This window comes from Ptychodera flava, chromosome 7, assembly GCF_041260155.1.
Source record: "Ptychodera flava strain L36383 chromosome 7, AS_Pfla_20210202, whole genome shotgun sequence".
NCBI classification, from domain to species: Eukaryota; Metazoa; Hemichordata; class Enteropneusta; family Ptychoderidae; genus Ptychodera; species Ptychodera flava.
Window position 1 is genome coordinate 23,436,792 of NC_091934.1, and position 19,654 is coordinate 23,456,445.

At 38.9% G+C, this 19,654-nt stretch overlaps 2 protein-coding genes across 3 annotated transcripts in view; one reads left to right on the top strand and one right to left on the bottom strand.

Moving 5' to 3' along the window:
* Window positions 1–3,551: 3,551 nt before the first annotated feature.
* Window positions 3,552–9,857, bottom strand: LOC139137056 (uncharacterized). Of its 2 annotated transcripts, none has more exons than XM_070705012.1 (4): window positions 9,612–9,857; window positions 5,941–6,165; window positions 4,838–4,940; window positions 3,552–4,619 (listed from the first exon to the last, which is right to left on the bottom strand). In XM_070705012.1, the coding sequence occupies exons 1-4, from the start codon at window positions 9,721–9,723 to the stop codon at window positions 4,469–4,471; spliced, it is 591 nt and encodes a 196-aa protein (XP_070561113.1). In that variant the 5' UTR covers window positions 9,724–9,857; the 3' UTR covers window positions 3,552–4,468. The 2 variants fall into 2 exon arrangements, with proteins under 2 accessions (XP_070561113.1, XP_070561112.1); XM_070705011.1 differs by having other exon boundaries at window positions 5,941–6,168; window positions 9,612–9,851.
* Window positions 9,858–17,209: 7,352 nt separating this feature from the next.
* LOC139136385 (H(+)/Cl(-) exchange transporter 6-like) overlaps window positions 17,210–19,654 on the top strand; it is a 37,438-nt gene continuing 34,993 nt past the window's right edge. Inside the window, 3 exon segments of the mRNA XM_070704109.1 lie at window positions 17,210–17,287; window positions 19,575–19,590; window positions 19,593–19,627. Of these exon segments, the coding sequence (XP_070560210.1) occupies window positions 17,210–17,287; window positions 19,575–19,590; window positions 19,593–19,627 (129 nt within the window).

Genomic DNA, 19,654 nt, shown 5'->3' on the forward strand with positions numbered 1-19,654 from the left:
TGTGCAAAGTTTGGAACTAGCGAAAAAAATCACCCAACATTTTACGATATTTGAAATTCAAAATGGCCGCCACTCCTGTGTTAACTCTATGGGGGAAATCAAAATTATGTTTTTCTTTCTCTAAGAGCTTTAAAATGAGCCCTCACAAGTGGTATATCAGAAAAGGATAGTAGAAATTTGAGTGTTCGAATGTCTGCCCCCGAAGCGTGTTCTACCTTAATGGCCTTGTGACTTTAAAAAAAAAATGTAGTAGGCCTACCATACAACCATATCTTGCCATATTTATTTATTTTATTTATTCAGCTTTGACATAAAGTCAGGATGAGTCGCACAGGTGACTAACACCTATACAAAGCAACCCTCCACAAAAACACACATGTAACAAGTTACACATACAAAATTAAAAACAGAAAAGACAAACGCAGAATAAAACAGTCATAAAAAAATACAAGAAATTTCAAAACAGAACAAAACAAAACAGAGAAATTAACAGAGACGGCAATTTTTACAGTGGCACTTTCCCACCCAAGTACAAGTGTTATCAGGATAAAAATTATTGTTTAACAAACCCGTGTAATGTTTTAATAAAATAGACTTGTATGACCTAACACTTGTTGAAGATTTGCCATGAAAGGCATAACACTACTCGAGTAAAAAGCTCTGTTAAAAAACGAGTAACGAAAACATTCAGTTTTAAAAAATGGCATCTTCATGGAAGTGTCATCAGGAGATTTAAATGTGACAAACTGGCTTAAATTTAAGTCATACATACCAGTGAAACATTTAGCTAAAAAGACAGTCATTTAATTCTCTCCTGTAGCTCAATGGGAGCAAATTCAATTTAATCATACGCTCTTTGTAATCCATCTCCTGGGGATATCCAAGAATGTATTTTGTGGCTCTCCTTTGGACACCTTCAAGATGAAGCATTGATTGCTTAGTCGTGACAGCCCATGACTGGGATGAATAATCAAGAATACTACGGACAAGGGATAAATACAGTTGGAGTTTCATTTTAGTGGAACACGTGTGGCCACATGTACGTTTAATCAGTCCCAGCATGCGGTTTGCTTTTGTAACATATATATTGATATGCTTATCCCAAGACATTTGAAGAAACTTCGACTCCATATCTTGCCATATTGACTGTCATTCGCCCAGTTAAGCGACGTATTCATTGCTTTGGTAAAAATAAAGTTCGTGAGCGATGCTAGCGAGTGCATGTATGCGTAAGCTCCATGAACTCTACAGCGTGTGAAGGGATCGCTGTCAGAAAAATTGTAACACTTGACCATAGTTCGGTTATTGAACCTCTCTTTGATAAGGGCGGGATTTAGCTGAGTGGTTTTGACTGTGATCTCTTCGCTATAGGTGACTGTGTGTCCGCTCAAGTACGTTATGGGTTCGAACCCCATCGAGAATTTACTGTATTTAAGCGAAGGAGTCGATACGCGGCGATCCCTCTAAAAGCCTTGCGAGGACTACTCACTCGGTTGTGTTTTATGAAATAATGCGCCCTCGCCATCTGAAGGTAATATGCCCCTCAAAAATAAAAAAACTTCAATTTTGATGAATTTTCCTCATGGATAATTACATTCTCTTTCGTTGCAAATCAAGAATTAAGATCAGGGGTCACCGTGTAATTTTTTTTACCAGAATGAACAATTATCTTAAATAAACAAATATTTGAAATGAAAATGACCGCCAAATCTGTGTTAATTCTATGGGAAAAATTAAATCTTCAATTTTCGCAAAGATAATACTGTGAAAACTTCACTAACTACAAAAGTTCAAAATGAAGCCAAACAAGTGGTATACAAGTGGTATGAGAGAAGGGTATTGTAAACGTGTTAGCGTCCGAGTTTTATCTGTCCCCAAGGCGCATTCTACTTGAATCGAGATTAAAGTAGTACGCGCTTCGAAAGTGAAAGACTTAAACTTTTGCTCAAAATTCCCTCAAGAAATATTTCAATCATTCTCTTTCAAAATCAAGATTAAAATTCGGGGGTCACCGTGCAAATTTTGGTACTAAAGACAAATTACCCAAGATTTACCGATATTTGAAATTCAAAATGGCCGCCATCCCTGTGTTAACCCTACGAAGAATAAAATAAAATTTTCGATTTTCTAAAAACTAATCCGGCAAAAGGTTTTCTTGCACCAAGAGCTTTAAAATGAATCCCCACAAGTGGTAGATCAGAAAAGAATTGTAAAAGTTTGAGAGTCCAAATATCTGTCCCCGAGGCGCATTTCTAGCACGGTGTCAGGTTTAACTACGTTGTTATCTGGGCGTGGACCCCAGCCAACCGTGCTGGTCACTGCACTTTAATCCCACGTCACGGCTCTGAGTTTTCAAAAGGGACAACCATACCGCCTCGGTAAACAATTTAATGCTGTCTTTAAAAACAGTGTGTAGATTTTACTTTTTGGGTTTTCCCCGGGCTGGTGGCAATGTTAACAAAGTCGGGTATTTTTCGTCCGCGGGTCGATCAATCGTACGTGCGACATGGGCCAACAGAGCGACTCTGTGTATGGCTGACCAACCGCGACAATTGCAATCTCCTCAAAGTCAAGCATGTGAAACAGAGAGAAAGGTACAAAATCGCTACCCCTTCTTGTAATTTTACTCCTCCAGCTGAGTTGAGGGTCATACGTTGGATACAACGACACCCAGATACACGTACATGATGATGGGACCGTCGACTCACCAGATGTCGCCGACTTGAGCCAAACTTCAATATGTTTCGGATCCCGAAACAAATATTAAAATATCAACACATTTGGAAAATTGAGTTCCAGCCTAACATGATGTAAGTCAAGAACAAAACCGATAGTCTCGACATATCGTCTTCTATCGAACTCAATTGACAATTTCCCCGATGGCCGTTCAGCGCAAGTTGTATCATTAGCGCCCTCAATAACGTTCACGCGTCTTTCACCTCGGCATCCGATCCGATCGTCCTGCCATCTCTACCCTACTTCACGTCCCCACATAAAATATTACGATGCGTGAGGCAGTGACTGGAATGCACGTTAAGAAAAGGCATCCATTTGTACAGTAAAACGATGGTAAAAACCAGTATTATTATGGAGTGGGACATAAAGTTCTCTTTGTGAACGCGGCCTGACCATGTGAACATTTTCGGATAATGGCATTTCGGGTATTCGTCTGCTCAAGTGAGATTTAAAGAAAGTCTGTGATCACAGAGTTCTGCTGCTCACAAGATGATGTCGTAAGTTCAAATCAAGTCTTTCCATGGTTCCTTTCAAATGGGTCAGGTTACCGAGTAACGTTGGTTACGTCACGAAATCTGGATTTATCTCGAGTCTCGGCAAAGCCCCGTAAACTGAACAATCACCAAAGTAAAATTTACAATCAGACATTTGAGAATATGGAAAAAAATTGTGGTAGTAGCAAAACGATCGCCTACCGTCTCTACAAAGGTGGAAATAAAAAAAAAAAGCCTGACACACTTTGGGCATTTTTGCTCAAACCGAGTCCATTTTGGACATACGTTGTGCGTGTTGAAATCAAAGGCTACAGATCACAATTACGAAAACGAATCAAAAATGAAAGTTTAATACTGATCATTGAACCATCTTTATCGTAAATGGAAATGCAGGACACACCCTCTGGTTAATGCTGCCATTCGCTGAATGAAGACATTGCGTCGTCAACAAACAAAATTAGATTCAGGTTGACGTCATTCCTGGTCTATTTATTTGATGCAGGGAGCGGTTTGTGGGTGAACTTCCTTGTAAATCTATTTGGAATTTTTCTCTGATGATTCAGCGGTTATATATAAAAAAATAACTCATTCCTCAGTCCCCTTGAGACAAAGACTTAAACTCTAAACAGTACATTAAATTCAATATCATAACCCATAATATTCATACCTATAGCCCTCTCGTTATCGCCATTGTGTAAAATCCAGTGAACCTGGAATGGCCCGTAGTTGTATAACTTCGCCATATATACTTAAGGTCCCGCCATGTTTTACAAGTGAAAGACGGTGGTTACAAATGGAACATGAAGTATTATTAACAAAATGTTGTTGATTAAATCTTTGTACATTCCCTAATTATTCTAAGAAATCAAATATGTGGTAAAAACGACTGCGATAGCCTGAGGACTTGTCTTGATTCAGAATCTATCGTTCTGAAAATCTTATTTGAATCACGGTCCCTCTATCACAGCGCCATCACACGGCTGACATGTTGAATGCTTTTGTTTTTTGAACAGTAAGCCCGATCGGACACTGGTATCTATTGACGCCACGGTCAATAATGACAGCTAAAAATATACGGTTTACTTTTAATGCTTTAGCGTAATAATTTACACGGCGGAAACTTCATTTACACTCTTCAAGCTTCAACATGAGTCATTTGTAGAAAATATAAAAATACCATAATTGTTAAAACCTGTGAATAAATAAACACTCAGATAAAACATTGTGGTTGTTTCGTTTTATAATGCATACGGTCCATCGACACTGTTTTTTGCGCCATCTTCTTCTTCGGGAAAGTCGACTTGAACTCCAAAGTCTGCACATGCTGGGTTTTCTTCGCCATCGAGATCCTGTTCGGTATTTTCTTTCTTGAGTAATGCCGTCTCTCGCCTGACAAGTGAAAAAGACAAGGTCTAACTTTGTTCTTCGGCTAAACTTTGGTGGGCCGAGAGAGAGAGAGAGAGAGAGAGAGAGAGAGAGAGAGAGAGAGAGAGAGAGGGGGGGAAAGGGAGAGAGAGGGGAGAGAGACAGGGAGGAGAGTAGCATATACTGGTAAACAAATTCAGATCAGCACATGACAGAATTGACATGGAAAGGAGTTCACTGACCTTTCTTTCTTATTCTTCCGTCTTCTGTACTCAAAGGCAATAATTATTACAAGGAAGATTAGAATCATCATAATAAGGCCCGTTAATAAATAAACCAGAGTATCTGAAACGAGAAAAATAAATTCTCTTTCTGTAAATAAACAAACGCTGACTAACAGAGGTTTGTTGATCAAGGATAAAATGAGCGAATTTAATGCTCCTTAATTACAGTGTTCGCTGCAGCTTGTGAAGCTGCAGTGAGTAATGGCGCCGCGTATTTTGGGGAAGTTAGTCACAATCTGTAGCCTTGTAGAAATCGGTCGTAAATTGACCATTAGAACTTTGTTAATCTTCACTCTGGCATAATTTAGTCTGCAACTAGTGACACGACGGTAACAACCTGTGTATTACTCCTGACGGCACAAGGGCAGTTTTTCTTGACGTAAAGTTACTATAATTCAGATTCAAAATGAGGTTTGAATGGGTTTTTTTAGGATTCCCGGAGTTGCGAACGAACACGGCTTGACTCTGCTGTACTTTTATCGACAAGTCATTGCCCAGGCGAAGAGACCGGCCTGTTCTATGAGAAGTATTTTTTACGAACATCGGAATCGTCGACGTCATCGGCCGATTCATGCTATACTTGACAGGACCCTTTCGTGTCACCCGCACTATTCTCTTCGAATCAAAGAAGCAAATGCAGTTTACAGTTCCCTTGCGCAATACCCACAGGCGCTACCATTGTCGCTTCGTGAAGTCCCAACGACACAACAAGACAGTGTCCGAGAAGCTTTGCAAAGCGACGATCGGAGCGCCCTGTGCTAATACCCGTCACAGTCCCTCTATAGAGGGACTCAGTGTCAATCAACAACTAGTGACCCGTGTGTGACGTTACAGACTCGTGTGTCCAACGTTTAACGTGTGTGTCCGTATATTTACATCTCCCAAGCTGACTGTCAAGCACGATCCCTGGTCCGGCATTGCGGAGGATGAAAATCTGGCAATTTAGAATAGAACTAAATTCCATTCTATTCATACACCTACTTATTGTATTAGATAATCGAAGTTCGAAGATGCAAAAATTGTTGGCACAAGGCACGTTCTTGGGCATAAATGACTCATACCTTGTTCTGGTGCAGAAGTTGTTTCTGTTACGGTGAAATTCGTTGGACTTGACAGAGTGGTATTTTCTGTCGCCACCAATTCTTCTGTCGGTTGCTGAGAGGTCATCTTCCCTGCTGTGGCGCCCTCTGCCGGCGACGTTTTACTGTCTTGCATAGTAGTTTCGGGGGCAGTCGTGGTGTTCCCTTCTGTGCTGAGGGGCGCCGCATCGTTGGTTGTCACGGCTACTGCTTAGCATGGAAAAGTTACAAAGAAAAATGTTCTGGGATTAAACTATCGATCACTAGTCACCAGAAATTTCAAAACACACCTACTAGAGTTTATCAAAACTGAACAAGTATGTTTCACAGGGTGTAATTTGGAGTCGTTTTAAGTCTGCCAGTCGTGGTCTTCTTTGTCTGTGATCGCGTTTTGTCGTTTATGTATGTCGGTGTTTTTCTGTGTCTTAATCTTATCTGAAATATTAAAGTCAAAATTAATTAAATAAAATAAATTAAACCATAGCAAAAAAAAATCCCTCCCCTCCCCTCCCGACCCAAGGGGACTTACTGCTGTACCCTATGGTTTATTGCTTTTCAAGGCCTCCAGCACATAAGCAAGGGGGTACAACAAAGTGGTACAGGTGAGAAGTATACATACAGTGTTCAGTCACACCAGAACAATAAATACACGAGTTTCTCGTGAAAAAAAAGAAAGGGCATTCCGTAACCGTTAAACGTGCAGCATGGTTGAAGTTTGCCTCCGTAGAAGATTTCCGTTATTAATGTAATTGCTTCATGGAAACGCTATATTGGTATGTTTCAGCATCTCGGTATTACTAATAAAAATAAATTGTGTCAAACTTGAAAACTTGATAGTATATGAAATTTAATTTCTCATTTGAAACTAGAGTATATATAGAAAATATGACATTTTTGTTTTCCGTTATATATTCCCAATCAAAAATGTGGTTAAAATCATGACAAGTAAAAATTGAAATTACTTTTATTCAAAATGTAACAATTTTATCGCAAAACAACATTTTGACCAAACCAGAATGGAGTTAATTATTTTCGAAATATTGAAAACGGGAGAAAAAATAAGCAAGGATATTGGGTGATTTGCATAAATTTACTTCTCTTTCTCAGCCAACTTACGACTACTTGTCATGCCAAACGGTGAACCCGATCAATATTTTAATCCGGGGTTAACAAATTAATAAAAAAAATACCATATCTTTGCATCAAGGTGATTTTGAGCAAAATATGCTGCATTATGCGCACCGCAGCCTTTAAGTGTAAAAGTGTATTTGCAATGAGTAGAGAAGCCTGAATCAATGCGCATTGCAATATTTCTATCTAAATTCACACTAAATTTCAGCTTTGTACGGACGATTGGCACCAGTACAGTATGTCGTAGAATCGTGAAATTCGGCATGGCCAATTTGGCTAATTTAGGGCTAGATGTCTTCGCTGAACTCGATTTTAGGCGTATTTCGCGTGCAGCGGAAACGCGTACTTATAGTATGAGTGCCGACATCACCTTCACGTTTTGCCATTCCTTGTATTTCATTAAAGAATATTCTGGTCTCCAGCCCCATTTCTACCGCTGGCTGCACTGCTCACAAAAATATGCAAATATTGACCTTCATGAATCATAAAACGTGACAGAATAGAAGGCCTTCGACTGAATGTGTTGCCACAGGGGGAAGAAATAAGACCCCTGGGATGGGGAGGCAGGGTTTTTTGTGCGACGGTTTACCGTATTTGATTTTATTAATTTTGTCTGTGATATTTCAAATAAAGAGTTCAACTCCAAACCGTCAGACTGCTTTCTTTATTACTACAAGTAATTTTATTAATTTTGACGGTAGCATTTCAAATAAAGATTTCGACTCCACACCGTCTGACTGCTTTATATATTACTGACAAGTTCTTATCTCTTCTTCAACCTGTGTGTACACTACTATAATTGTTTCGAAAACATTGCCAACTTGCTAATCCGCTGTCCGTATCAGCGGATTAATTGATTAATCAACACCACAGCCGTCACACATGTAGTATGTCACAAATGCAGTAAAATACGTGTATATATATATATATATATATATATATATATAATCTGTTGAAATGATATGTAGTGAAAATAACACCATGGAACGATTTTCTTCCTAGTCTGTGCATAGAGATATAGAGATAGCACCCGAATACCTCCGTGCGCGCATGGAAGTTAGTATAGTACCAAATCTTTTGTACCTCCGCGGTCATATACAGAATGCACAGCATAAGTTTTTGTTACACGACAAGCTTACTGAGAGCATTTGAGGAAACTTTTTACCTCCATTCTGAGAACACTTGGTACAAACCATAGTGCTTAAAACAGAGATTTTACCTCCATGTACAAACAAGGCCATCTGCAGCCTAATACACAAAAACCACCGGAATATCCTCCGTGTACTACTTCCATGACTGTATAGGGCGGTTACAGAATGGATGTAGGGTTATAGGGTATGAAATTCTACGCTTTTGTAAAAATGTAAGGTTAAAGTTACCAAAGTTGACAGGTACCGTGGTTTTTGTCTTTCTTTTACCACCATGCAATGAGAGAGCAGAGAGGCAGGGAGGGACCCTGGACTGGAGTACCCATACCATTGAGATGGTCCTATTATGTCTGTGTTCGCATTACGTCATCATGGAGTACTCGTGAGATGTTTGTACTGCTGCCCCCGACGTTTGTAACTATTGTCAAACAGTAAAACATTTTATTTACTTTATTTTCACCTGCACTTGGGTGATACAGAAAAAAGCCTGGAAGTTGTCTCGCCTCTACTTCTATGACAGAAACCATGGGTGTCGCTGCCAACGCGGTCTGCCTACTGTCTTGGACCAAAACAAATATAGTGTTCTCCCAAGGAATGTCTGATAGCTTAGAGACTACAATGTAATTTGCATAACAATGCAATTCAATGTCATGCTACTGATTTCTACAATTAAAGAGTAGCGGCCACAATGCTTTAATTGTTCAGGGGTTAACATTGGAATAACAAATATTAATACAATTTCCAAACTCGAGACAGTTCGATTGCTCTGTCAATGGACTATATTTATAGTCCATGCTTTGCCCTTGATCAAATGCCATTGGGCCTTGTAAATCAATGTTTGAGTCCAAGTTTCACTACCTCTAAAATGCCCGCACGTGAATTCTCTAGGGTCTACGCTGAAATAGTGATATCCGTTTACAATGTGGGTTTGACGTGTTCAGTAAACGACAAGAAATGATGACTTTGTTATGCTAATTTTATCGCATGAGCGCACCGTGCGTCTTGGGCCACAAGCTGAATGGAACCCATTTGGTTTCCGGCAAAGTATAAAAGCATTTGAACCGCGCTTGTCGCAGAGGTTGTGCTTGTTCGTTGTGTACATCCTCTCTTGTATTACACTCTCTTTGATCGCGCCATGAACTTGCCTATAACTAGACATGTGAAAAACAATAGATAAGAAAACTACAACAGTATCCGCTGTCTGACCATGGAGGTAGCTGCCTTCATGGTCAGGCTCAAGTGCAGTTGTGACTGTTGGGTGTAGTTAGGTGTAGTTGGTCATGGAAAAAACACGGTCACTCAACTGTGTCGAAAGCTAGAACCAGCGGCTGGTAACCCGACATACGAGGGTCGTAACGTAACATGTTGACCTACCTGTGGGCACGGTTTGGCCAGCAACAGTAGTCGCTTGGCAGGGTACTCCAAAACTCAGAATGATCAAAGAAAAGGCACAAAGCCATATCTGTGAGTTTGACTGTCCTTTCATGATAGCAGTACCGTCCGAGATCGCCTCGAGTTTGATTCAGGCAGATATGAAGGGCAAAAGCCCCGTTTTTGGCCCAAGTGAGGCTCCTACCTTCCAAGGCCTACCTGCAGTGATTTGCTCAATGACGTTTATATGTAAATTCACTTTTATGGCGTACCGTACGCAAGGTCAAAGGTCAGTGTGCCGCTATGTCCGGCGATCACTTCAGTGATTTATTAAATATGACAAATAAATGATACATACATCAAACTTATGACAACAAGGTTGAACAGTGTCATTGTGTGTCTATAGCCATAGACTGTACGACAACAACTGACTGTACTCTAACACTTATCTTCCTGTATTTCCACTGGGGTAATCTTTGTATTTTTAATGTTGACGGTTTTTGTTGTCGTTTATGTTGTCATTTGGTAATAAAAGTGAACATCACAAGTCTGTTCCTTACTGTTAGTACCCTACTAAATAACTGTAAAAGAAAATAAGGCCAAAGTAATTAAATTCTTTGTTTTGCGTCCACTCAAAAATGGTGGGCGTCTAAGCGGCTGAAAAACACACAAGAAAATTAACACAATGTTATTTGATTGCAGCAAATAAAAAATTGTAAAAAAATTTTAGTTCAGAAAAGCTAAGCGGCTATGTCCTAAAATTTCCTATTCAAATACACTGAGTGTGTTTTTCATGAAAACCTTAAATACCTAAGCGGGTGGGGACGCAAAACAAAGAATTTAATTACTTTGGCCTAATTATAGAGCTTCCAAGTCATTTTGAGCCCGTGCCAAGAAGATAGAGTACATAGAGTATTTCTAATACTATTAGACCTACCTTGGTAAAATTAAATGTACAACAAGTCTGTTCTCAAGGTCAGCCTTTAAAACCGGCACTTCTCAAAAGTAATATTAAAACGCACACTGCTCGAATGTTATCATAAGTTGTGAACAATTGATTTCATCAACGTTGACACTGAATAAATAATCACGGTCCCATAGTCCCTCCTGTGTAGTGTTACAAATGAACGCACAGTCACGCAAAATTTCTACATAACGGTCACCCACATAAAAGAGCTTATATGTTAGTGGAGCGAGTGCAGTACTTGAATGATAAAGTGAATTCGTCATATCAGTGAGCGTAGACATTGTAGTATTTCACACCAAGGGACGGTATACCGTGCACGAGATTTCGACAAGTTCGTGACATATGAGCGATATCGAGTGCATATGTGAAGTGGTCAAAATCGAGTGGTGCGCCCTTTGCTGAGGTGGCTTAATTTCATTATACCATAACATTATATTGAAATTCTGGCGTGAAACTTAAAAAAAAAAAATAGATTTTTCGCAAGCTTAAAACTCGCGCGTGTTCCAACAGTGCTATATCGCGAATGTAGCACCGTTATTGTAGTACGTTTCGACAGATCAGATTGCTGTTTGTGCTATCAATATGACCTATTACAGTTGGTACGATATTATTAAAAATCAAGCATTGAATTTGAATATTGTGAAATGTAATATTTTATATCAAATGTTTTCCTTCACTGTGGTTGCTTGGAGTATGACGGGGCCTCAATTGATGTCGTTACCGATTAAATATTATGTGTTCGAACGAAAGCTGCCCGGCCACCAGTGCGTCTGACCGCAAGTTATCCTCTGCTGTCGCTCAACTTGTCAAGTGAAAACATCAACCCGCCACATGCAAAATATCGTGGAACTAAGGGACGGACCATTAGATCTTGGGAGGGGGTGGTCAAAAACAGAAAAAAAAATTTCAGAGCAGAAAGTTAGGAAAAAAAAATCTTCAAACTAGTTTGCAAAATAAAAAAAAATAAATAAGAAGACAAAGGCGTAAAAAAAAGTCTGCAAAAGTCTTTAAAATTTTGAATTTTTTTTAGATTTTACCGACAGAAAGCAACTTTCTGTATTTTTTAGTACATCCTCCAGGCACATTTTTAATTTTAATTTATACATTTAGAGTGACTGTATCCCTTATACTGGAAGTTGTGATTATCTTATCTTTTCAGGACTTTTGTATTCTGATCACTTGAAAATTATAAAGCCTGTTTTCTACTTGTTTCCTGCGTACAAACCAAGCAGGTACACTAGGTAAAACATTGAAACTATGGTATGGTTGTCAAGACAGAAAGTTGTATTTGCCTTTTAAGATCAAGCTAAACAGATGCAGGCCACATCAGTTTCATTTTTTTCACAGCATTTTATTGCAATGATGAATGCAAGAATGGGTGAACAAGAGAGAGGTCAGGGGTCACCGACATGAGCGTGCACCACTGATCGTGTTGCTCCGAAATACCCAGTAAAATATACAGCACAACCAGTATTATCCAGAACAGTTTTACCACTAAAGGACATATAAAAGTAGCAAGCATCGACTGAAGGAGTGAAAACCATGCCACCGAAAGGAAAATCAGGTAAAGAGAGCACAAAGACAACTCAACAGAAGACTCTCAACTTCAACAGCCATGCCACTGCCAGAGCACGTGACCACCAACAGGATAATTCGGATCGGACGGAGGACGAAGAGCAGTCGAGAACAACCGACAAGATGCACGACCACATCAAAGGTGAATTCGAACAGTTCGTCAAGGCCACCCTCCAAAGGATGGAAGAAAAGATAGATAAAGTCGCAAATGAACAGAAACACTTCAGAGAAAGACTTGTAAGTATCGAGGAAAAACAAGATAACTTTGAAAAGTCATTAGAGCACTCGGCCAAGGACATCGACGAATTGAAGAACGACCACGTGGTCACAGAGAAACGCATCAAAGATCTCGAACTCATTATCCAGGCTCTTGACTCCAAGCTAAAAACCCACTGAAGAAAATATCCGTTTGCAGCGGTACTCCAGAAGTTTCAATCTCCGCTTTGGAGGGATACAAGAGAGAGAGGAAGAGAACTGTACACAAATATTAGCAGATCTACTTGAAGATAAACTTGGATTCGAAAACGCCACCGCCATGTTGGAAAACGCACACCGCGCGCGCACAGGAAAGGCAACAGCAAACAGAAGGAGAGGTGCTGGTCAACCGAGCCACATCATTGTAAAGTTCATGAAGCGCCCAGAGCGACTGAAGGTGTTGATGAAAGCAAGACGTGCACTCGAAGGATCAGGCATTTTTGTCACGGAGGATCTGTGCCCCTCTGACTACAAGCGAAAGTGTGAACTAGGAGACGTGATGAAAAAAGCCTATGAACAAGGTAAAAGGCCAAGATTCGTAAACGGCAAACTCTATATCAACGGTCAGCAATACGATTGAACTACAGCGCCGCGGAGCAGAAATGTAGAATTGACTGTTTGCATCTGATTCGCAACATGAACGAAATAGTTTGCGCCAGAACATGATAGTGATACTTCAGGAAAGTATTGCGTTGTTTGTGTAGTTTACACTGTAGCTGCTCAACAGATTATGTAACTTTGAAAAGTATGTGTGGAAACCCAACTGTTGTTAACGCTTTCGGTTTCCTATTTATTTGCTGGTCTTTCGATCGACGCCGTCCGGTCGAAAGCAACCTTCAAAACGATACACGCAGATTTTCTAATCGAGGTTAAACTGTTATTGAAAGAGTTTCTTATTATTGCTGTTTTTTACAAAATTTTACTATTGTAATGATGATCAGGGTAGGAGCCTGTGTCTGAGACATGGTATATAGACCCAAAGGTGTTTATGGGTCACGTCTGTGGTACCATCAACCACTGACACTTTGTGTTTGTTTTTCTAATGTAGTTTTGTCAGGTATTTATCTGATTTATGTTTGTCCGTTTAGTCCTGTTTTGTGTTTGTTCTGTTTTTATGACAAAAAAGGAGTTATGAATACTAAAATCTGGGAAAACATGAAAGAAACCTGTAATGTCTTTTTTTTTTTTCTCAGATTTAACGAGACATGTATTTGAAAATTTTTGATAACTCCAATAAAAACGTTAAAAAAAAAAAAAATGGGTGAACAAGTAGAAACACGTCAATAATGATAAAACAACATATCAAGTCATTATGTATTATTTTGCTTTTAAAAAGGCATTTTCAATTCTTTTTTCTCAAAAAACAGCCTCAAAAAACAACAGCAACACATGTTTTAACATTCAACAATACACTACGTAGAATGCCATCTATCCAACAAATCCCAACACAAAAACACGCAAAAGGGTTGAACTGTGAAAGTTTCTCGATAGCAAATACTGAATAAATCTGCATGAATAATCGTTTTTGTGTTGCAAATTTCAAAGAAATTGGACAAGCCCTTTCAGAGAATACAGATTTTTTGACCATGAATGACATAAATTGCCCTAAAAAGACAAATATTGAAATTTCAACACATCTATACACATCCAATCAATTTGGACATGCTGCTACAGAGAAATAGATGTTTTGATCAAAAAAGGGCAACAATTGCTCTAAAAACACAAATATGCAAATTTAACTATATTATTTAGCTTATTTTAGCTTCTCAGCTTGTCAAAATCAATTGTAAATCATGAGATATGCATGATGTTTGGTGGGGTGGATGTAGGCCCTTCACCACGCAGTAGAAAGGGAAGCCAGGAAACCAAAATAGTCAATTTTCAAAACTATAGGAAGCTACTGAGGAGCAAGAAGACCATGTTTCAGAGGAAGATGTGTAATCCGAAAAAAATGCTCCCAAAGTGGCACCAAATAACACCATTTCTATCTCTATTTTTCAAAAGCTCCAACAGCAGCAGGGGGACACCCCTCTCCTGACCTCCCACCCGTGACCGCTTGCGTGGCCGCTTGTGGTGCTTGGCACCACATCTTTGTCCTCTTTATCTTCAGACAGCGATGAACTAAAAAAACATTATAAATCTGAAAATTTACTCTGAAAAAAAACATTTGCACAGCTAATCTCAATTGGAAAAAAAAATTCAGAAATTTACAATAGTAAAAAAAAAAATTTCACACTTTCATTGTGACCACCCCCCTCCCAAGGTCTAATGGTCCATCCCTAATTGAAAAATTTCTTCTAAAATTTTAACACCAAGATTTCACGAATTAACGCATTTTTAAGACGTTGCTCAGACAATCATTCGTACAGTCCATCTTGGTAAAACTGTGAAACAATTAATATAATGAACACGATTTACGTAAACAGAACACCGACGTCCACACGAGAGAAATAACTGGTGGCTCGCTTTATAAGATTGAAAACCTTACCAGATATTTCTTATCCACGATCACTGAAACGATACTTTTTTCACCACCTCTCGGAACGACAAATAATCAACACTGGATTCCCTTCACTAAGTAAGATTTCCTTGACAATCAAATCCTGCAACTCTGGCAAGTTTGCAATCCCTCTCCTAAATCTCTGTATCCAGTGAAAGTACCTGACAAAGGTAAACAAGCAAATCGACAGAAAAGCTAGTTACAAAAGCTCGCTTCAGTCGGTGTCTGGAAGGTGGGTGTATTACCCCTATTTGTAACAATAACCCTATTTGTAACAAAACCTAATTTTCAAAAAAACTTTGCCGCATTTGTTGAAATCTTAATGAAATATGCATATTTGTATGTTTCCGGGCAATTTTCTTTTTTTTCCTTGTCGAAACTATTTTTTTGTGAAACTGCTTTTGTTACAAATTGGGTTGATTGGTACAAATAGGGGTGACATGTTCACCCCTATTTGTAACAATCAACCCTATTTGTAACAAAACCTAATTTTCAAAGAAAAACCTTGCCACATTTGTTGAAATCTTAATGAAATATGCATATTTGTATGCTTGGGGGCAATTTTCTTTTTTTTCCTTGTCGAAACTTTTTTTTTTCTGAAACTGCTTTTGTTACAAATTGGCTTGATTGTTACAAATAGGGGTGACATGTTTACCCCTATTTTGTCACAATCAACCCTATTTGTAACAAAAGTTAACCCCACATAGGGTTAGTATAACATCTGTCAGAAAACAAGATTTTTTGAATTTTTGACCGAAATTGGTTAAAATTGCCCGAAACAAACTTTTGGGATGTATCTACACAACTTGATTATCTTTTACGAGAAGACCTATTATCCCAAGGAACCTACACAACGAAATTTAATCTAACGAGCAGTTTCAGAAAAAAATGAGTTTTGACAAGGAAAAAAAAAGAAAATCGTTCCCAAAAATACAAATTTGCATATTTCATCAAGATTTCAACAAATACGTCAAAGTTTTTTTCTGAAACTGCTTTTGTTACAAATAGGGTTGATTGTTACAAAATAGGGGTGACATGTTCACCCCTATTTGTAACAATCAACCCTATTTGTAATAAAACCTAATTTTCAAAGAAAAACTTTGCCATATTTGTTGAAATCTTAATGAAATATGCATATTTAGGATTAGTATGATTTCTGTCAGAAAACAAGATTTTTTGACATTTTTGACCAAAATTGGTGAAAATTGCTCCGAAACAAACTTTTGGGATGTATCTGCACGACTTGATTATATCTTACGAGTAGGACTCTTATCCCTAGGAACTGCACAACAAAATTTAATCTAACGAGCAGTTTCAGGAAAAAATGAGTTTTGACAAGGAAAAAAAAAAGAAAATCGTTCCTAAAAATACAAATATGCATATTTCATCAAGATTTCAACAAGTACGGCCAAGTTTGCTGGCAGCAGTGTCTCTGCTTTTACGTTTTGAATACACCATTGATTTCAGACACAGGCTCTTCGATCGTCACGTCGTTCGCGAAGGCCCTACATATGATACAACTTAGGGCTACTCGAAGAGACGATCGGAAACGCCCGTGATTTCAGCACTTTGTATTTCTTCTCCCACTATAGGCGCCATAGGTTGATGTACGACAATGGAGAAAAAATGCACATGGACACCAGCTTACCTATCGTTCTTTCTTTTGTTTCTACTATTATTCTTACCGGGACGTCCTGAAACATGTTTCCAGTTTAGCAGAAGAAAGTCTTGTACGGCCGCGGTATGTATGGCAATCGAAATACCTTACATAACCTTTACAATGTAAATGTAATGGGATTTAGACTTCGAAAACATGGGACCATGGATGTAAAAAATCCATTTTTTACATCCATGCCGGGATGGGACCAATTGCCCAGGCACGGCACCGACGTACTTTTTCTATTCTCGGGTCAATGGACAGAGGATTTTCAACAGGAGCACCAAGTTTCAGAGCAATAGTAAGAAGCAACCGCACAACACATATATACAAATGAAATATGCCATACGTGGGTTGTAAAGATAATGTAATCTAATATTACATGAGTAATACATTGTCATAATTTATGTACATAATGCATAGGCTAACGATACAGTCATTATTTACCATATGTCTTTAATTATCTGCTATTATGTTTGAAATAGAAAGAATGACACTCATCTGCATTTCAACCTAAACGTGTAGACAGCATCTCTAGGTGGTATTTACTTTAACTTACCTAGAGGTGAAGCACTCTGCGCCCTGTACTGTTTTAGGTCAAGTGGGTCAGTCATAACATTGCCGTGCGCGCGCACAGAAGAATCAAGATGGCGGCGGCAAACAGGCATCGTTGCTGCTGCCTCTGTTGTTGTTGCACCGCTCAAGATGAAAACACGGAAGAAATGGTAAGGTTTCAAACTCGTTTGTCAAATTCTTAATCCCAAGCGTCCAAAATGGCGGGTCAATGTATCATCTGCCGCGTGCATTCACAGATATGCGGTAATTAGCTCAACGGCTCGCCACATGTTCTTGCCAAGAAACCTTGTTTCTTGAAGGTGAAGGGGGCGTGTTCACTATCATCACCCCATATTTCGGTCGCCGCAACGTTGGCCGCCCGAAGTTTTTCGTGCTCAAGACGATTCAGGCACCGCTTGGTTACCTTACGCCGATGATTTTGACTCTCTGTAGCCGCTTTCTGATTCCTCTTATCACAATATTGCCGAGTAAAACCCATTCTCACTCTCATCATGCCGTGGGTAACGCTGCCGAAATCTGAAACCTGCTGAAGTATATCAATATCCATACATTACGTATTACGTTTGTTCGCGCTACTACCTCCGTACGAATGGAGCACGTGTTTATATTTATTTTGAGTGTGACAGGAAAAAATTGTGCACAAACAAGATTCGGTTTAGGAAACCGGAGCACTATACCTTTAACGGACGGACTGGATCTTTCGCTTCAATTTCGTTTCAACTCGGTACTGAATGATCAGCAATTTTAGCTTTCGATTTTGTTACCTTATTATCGCTTGTATTTTTCCTCGTATCGCAATAGCTGTTGACAATACACAGTAAACTTAGACTTTCTGTGGATAAATATTGCCGTCCGATCCGATGCCATCCACTACGAACACCCGCAATATTGAGGAAGTGAAGCAGGTGTTTAGAATTTCAAATTAGTGGTACTTCACACTACGAGAAAAGTTTTTCATTCCCGGCATGCAACGAGGAAATAAGCAGAGACGTGAGAAGTACCCCCATTATTCATGTTAGGTGTCATGGCGACAAGGCTAGCTCAGATACCCTTTATAATTGCATACTATAATTTTTTGTTGCAAAATTTCATGCGAATTTGAGCCACACAGACAGTGAGGTCACCTAACATTGTCGTGTACATAGGTTAGCTTGATTGGACCATGGAGGTAGTAGGAGTGATTGGACAAATACAAATTTCAAACTGTTGGAGTTTATCAGAAAGCAAACATTGAAACTGATCTGATATGTAGACTGGGAAGTCAGAGGAAGTGCATAACATGAAGTAGTCTTCTCTCAATGCCATTCAACAGAAAACAGGAACTGAGTGGAGAATATTACCAAAGATAAGCTTTATGCAAGCATGTTTTTTTTTGACGAATGGACAAGGATGTATCATCTGGTGATAGTCAATTGACCAAATTACTGATACATATCCATGCATGATGCAAGCCACTGCAGATAATGGAACGACTGCACAGTGACTGTAAAATTTTCCAGCAAATATCCCAGCAGTTGTAATCACAAACAAAACAGAAGAACTCAATATTGGAACAGTTTTACTGACATCATATACGCCAAGTTTTTACAAAGTGTATTATGCAAAGGAAGGAACTGTTGCAACCTTGAATGGAAATCAACATGTCCTACTACACAGCTATGATTTGATTTTGGGGCTGAACTTCGACTTGTCTTTACAAATATTTGATAATTCACTTGAATTTCTGTGTAGTAATCACAGCTGGAGTGCGTGAAGTGAATGCGACTTAAATGTATGTTTGTTTGTAAGGGTGAGTATTCAGAGAGAGTGGTGGACACACATGGGTGCTTACTCCTTAAAGGTGGGGTATGCTTTACTTCATGCATAGAATTGAATTGGAAACTTATCAAAGTATCATTTATTGACAAGTAAACCAACAAAAACAAATAAACAAACAAACACCATTCTTTATTTACAAACATGAACGAAAATACAACTCTTTCATGGTTCTTTATTTGAATATGGAAATAATCATACACGACAAATAAACAAACACACATAAACAAACAAACAAGGAGCCAGAGCTCCCTTTCCTCAGAGTGGCTACTTCGAAGCAAATCATATCAACCAGTGAGAGCCCCATTCTGTTGTAGTTTTTAATTTGCCTCTCGTATGTCTCATAAAAGAAATGTGGGTTCGTATTACTTCTTGTGCTCATTCAATCATGACCCTGTTCACGGAATGACAGGGTGCTCCACAAGGTGATAATTTTGATGGGTAGGCCACCCCCCTGTGTATTTGAAGTAATCTATTCATATGTTAATAGCAATATAAAAGAAGAAATTTCCACAACAAAAGAATATGCAAGTTGTATATTGTTATGTAAATGGCCGTCCCACTGTTTTTCAAGCTATGGAGAACACTGAATAAACTGATGGATGTGAAATTTATTTTCAGACTGTCCTTGGGAAAACCATGAAGAGCATCATCTTCCACGCAAGGATTATGAAGTAAGTAATATCTGTGATTTGTAACCA

Bases quoted from the DNA above. Each gene is read 5' to 3' on its own strand.
- LOC139137056 (XM_070705011.1), bottom strand. From the start codon at position 9,723: ATGAAAGGACAGTCAAACTCACAGATATGGCTTTGTGCCTTTTCTTTG. The intron at 6,169-9,611 runs GTAGGTCAACAT...TTCCATGCTAAG, and splicing joins TGGCCAAACCGTGCCCACAG to CAGTAGCCGTGACAACCAAC. The intron at 4,941-5,940 runs GTATGAGTCATT...TTCTCGTTTCAG, and splicing joins AACTTCTGCACCAGAACAAG to ATACTCTGGTTTATTTATTA.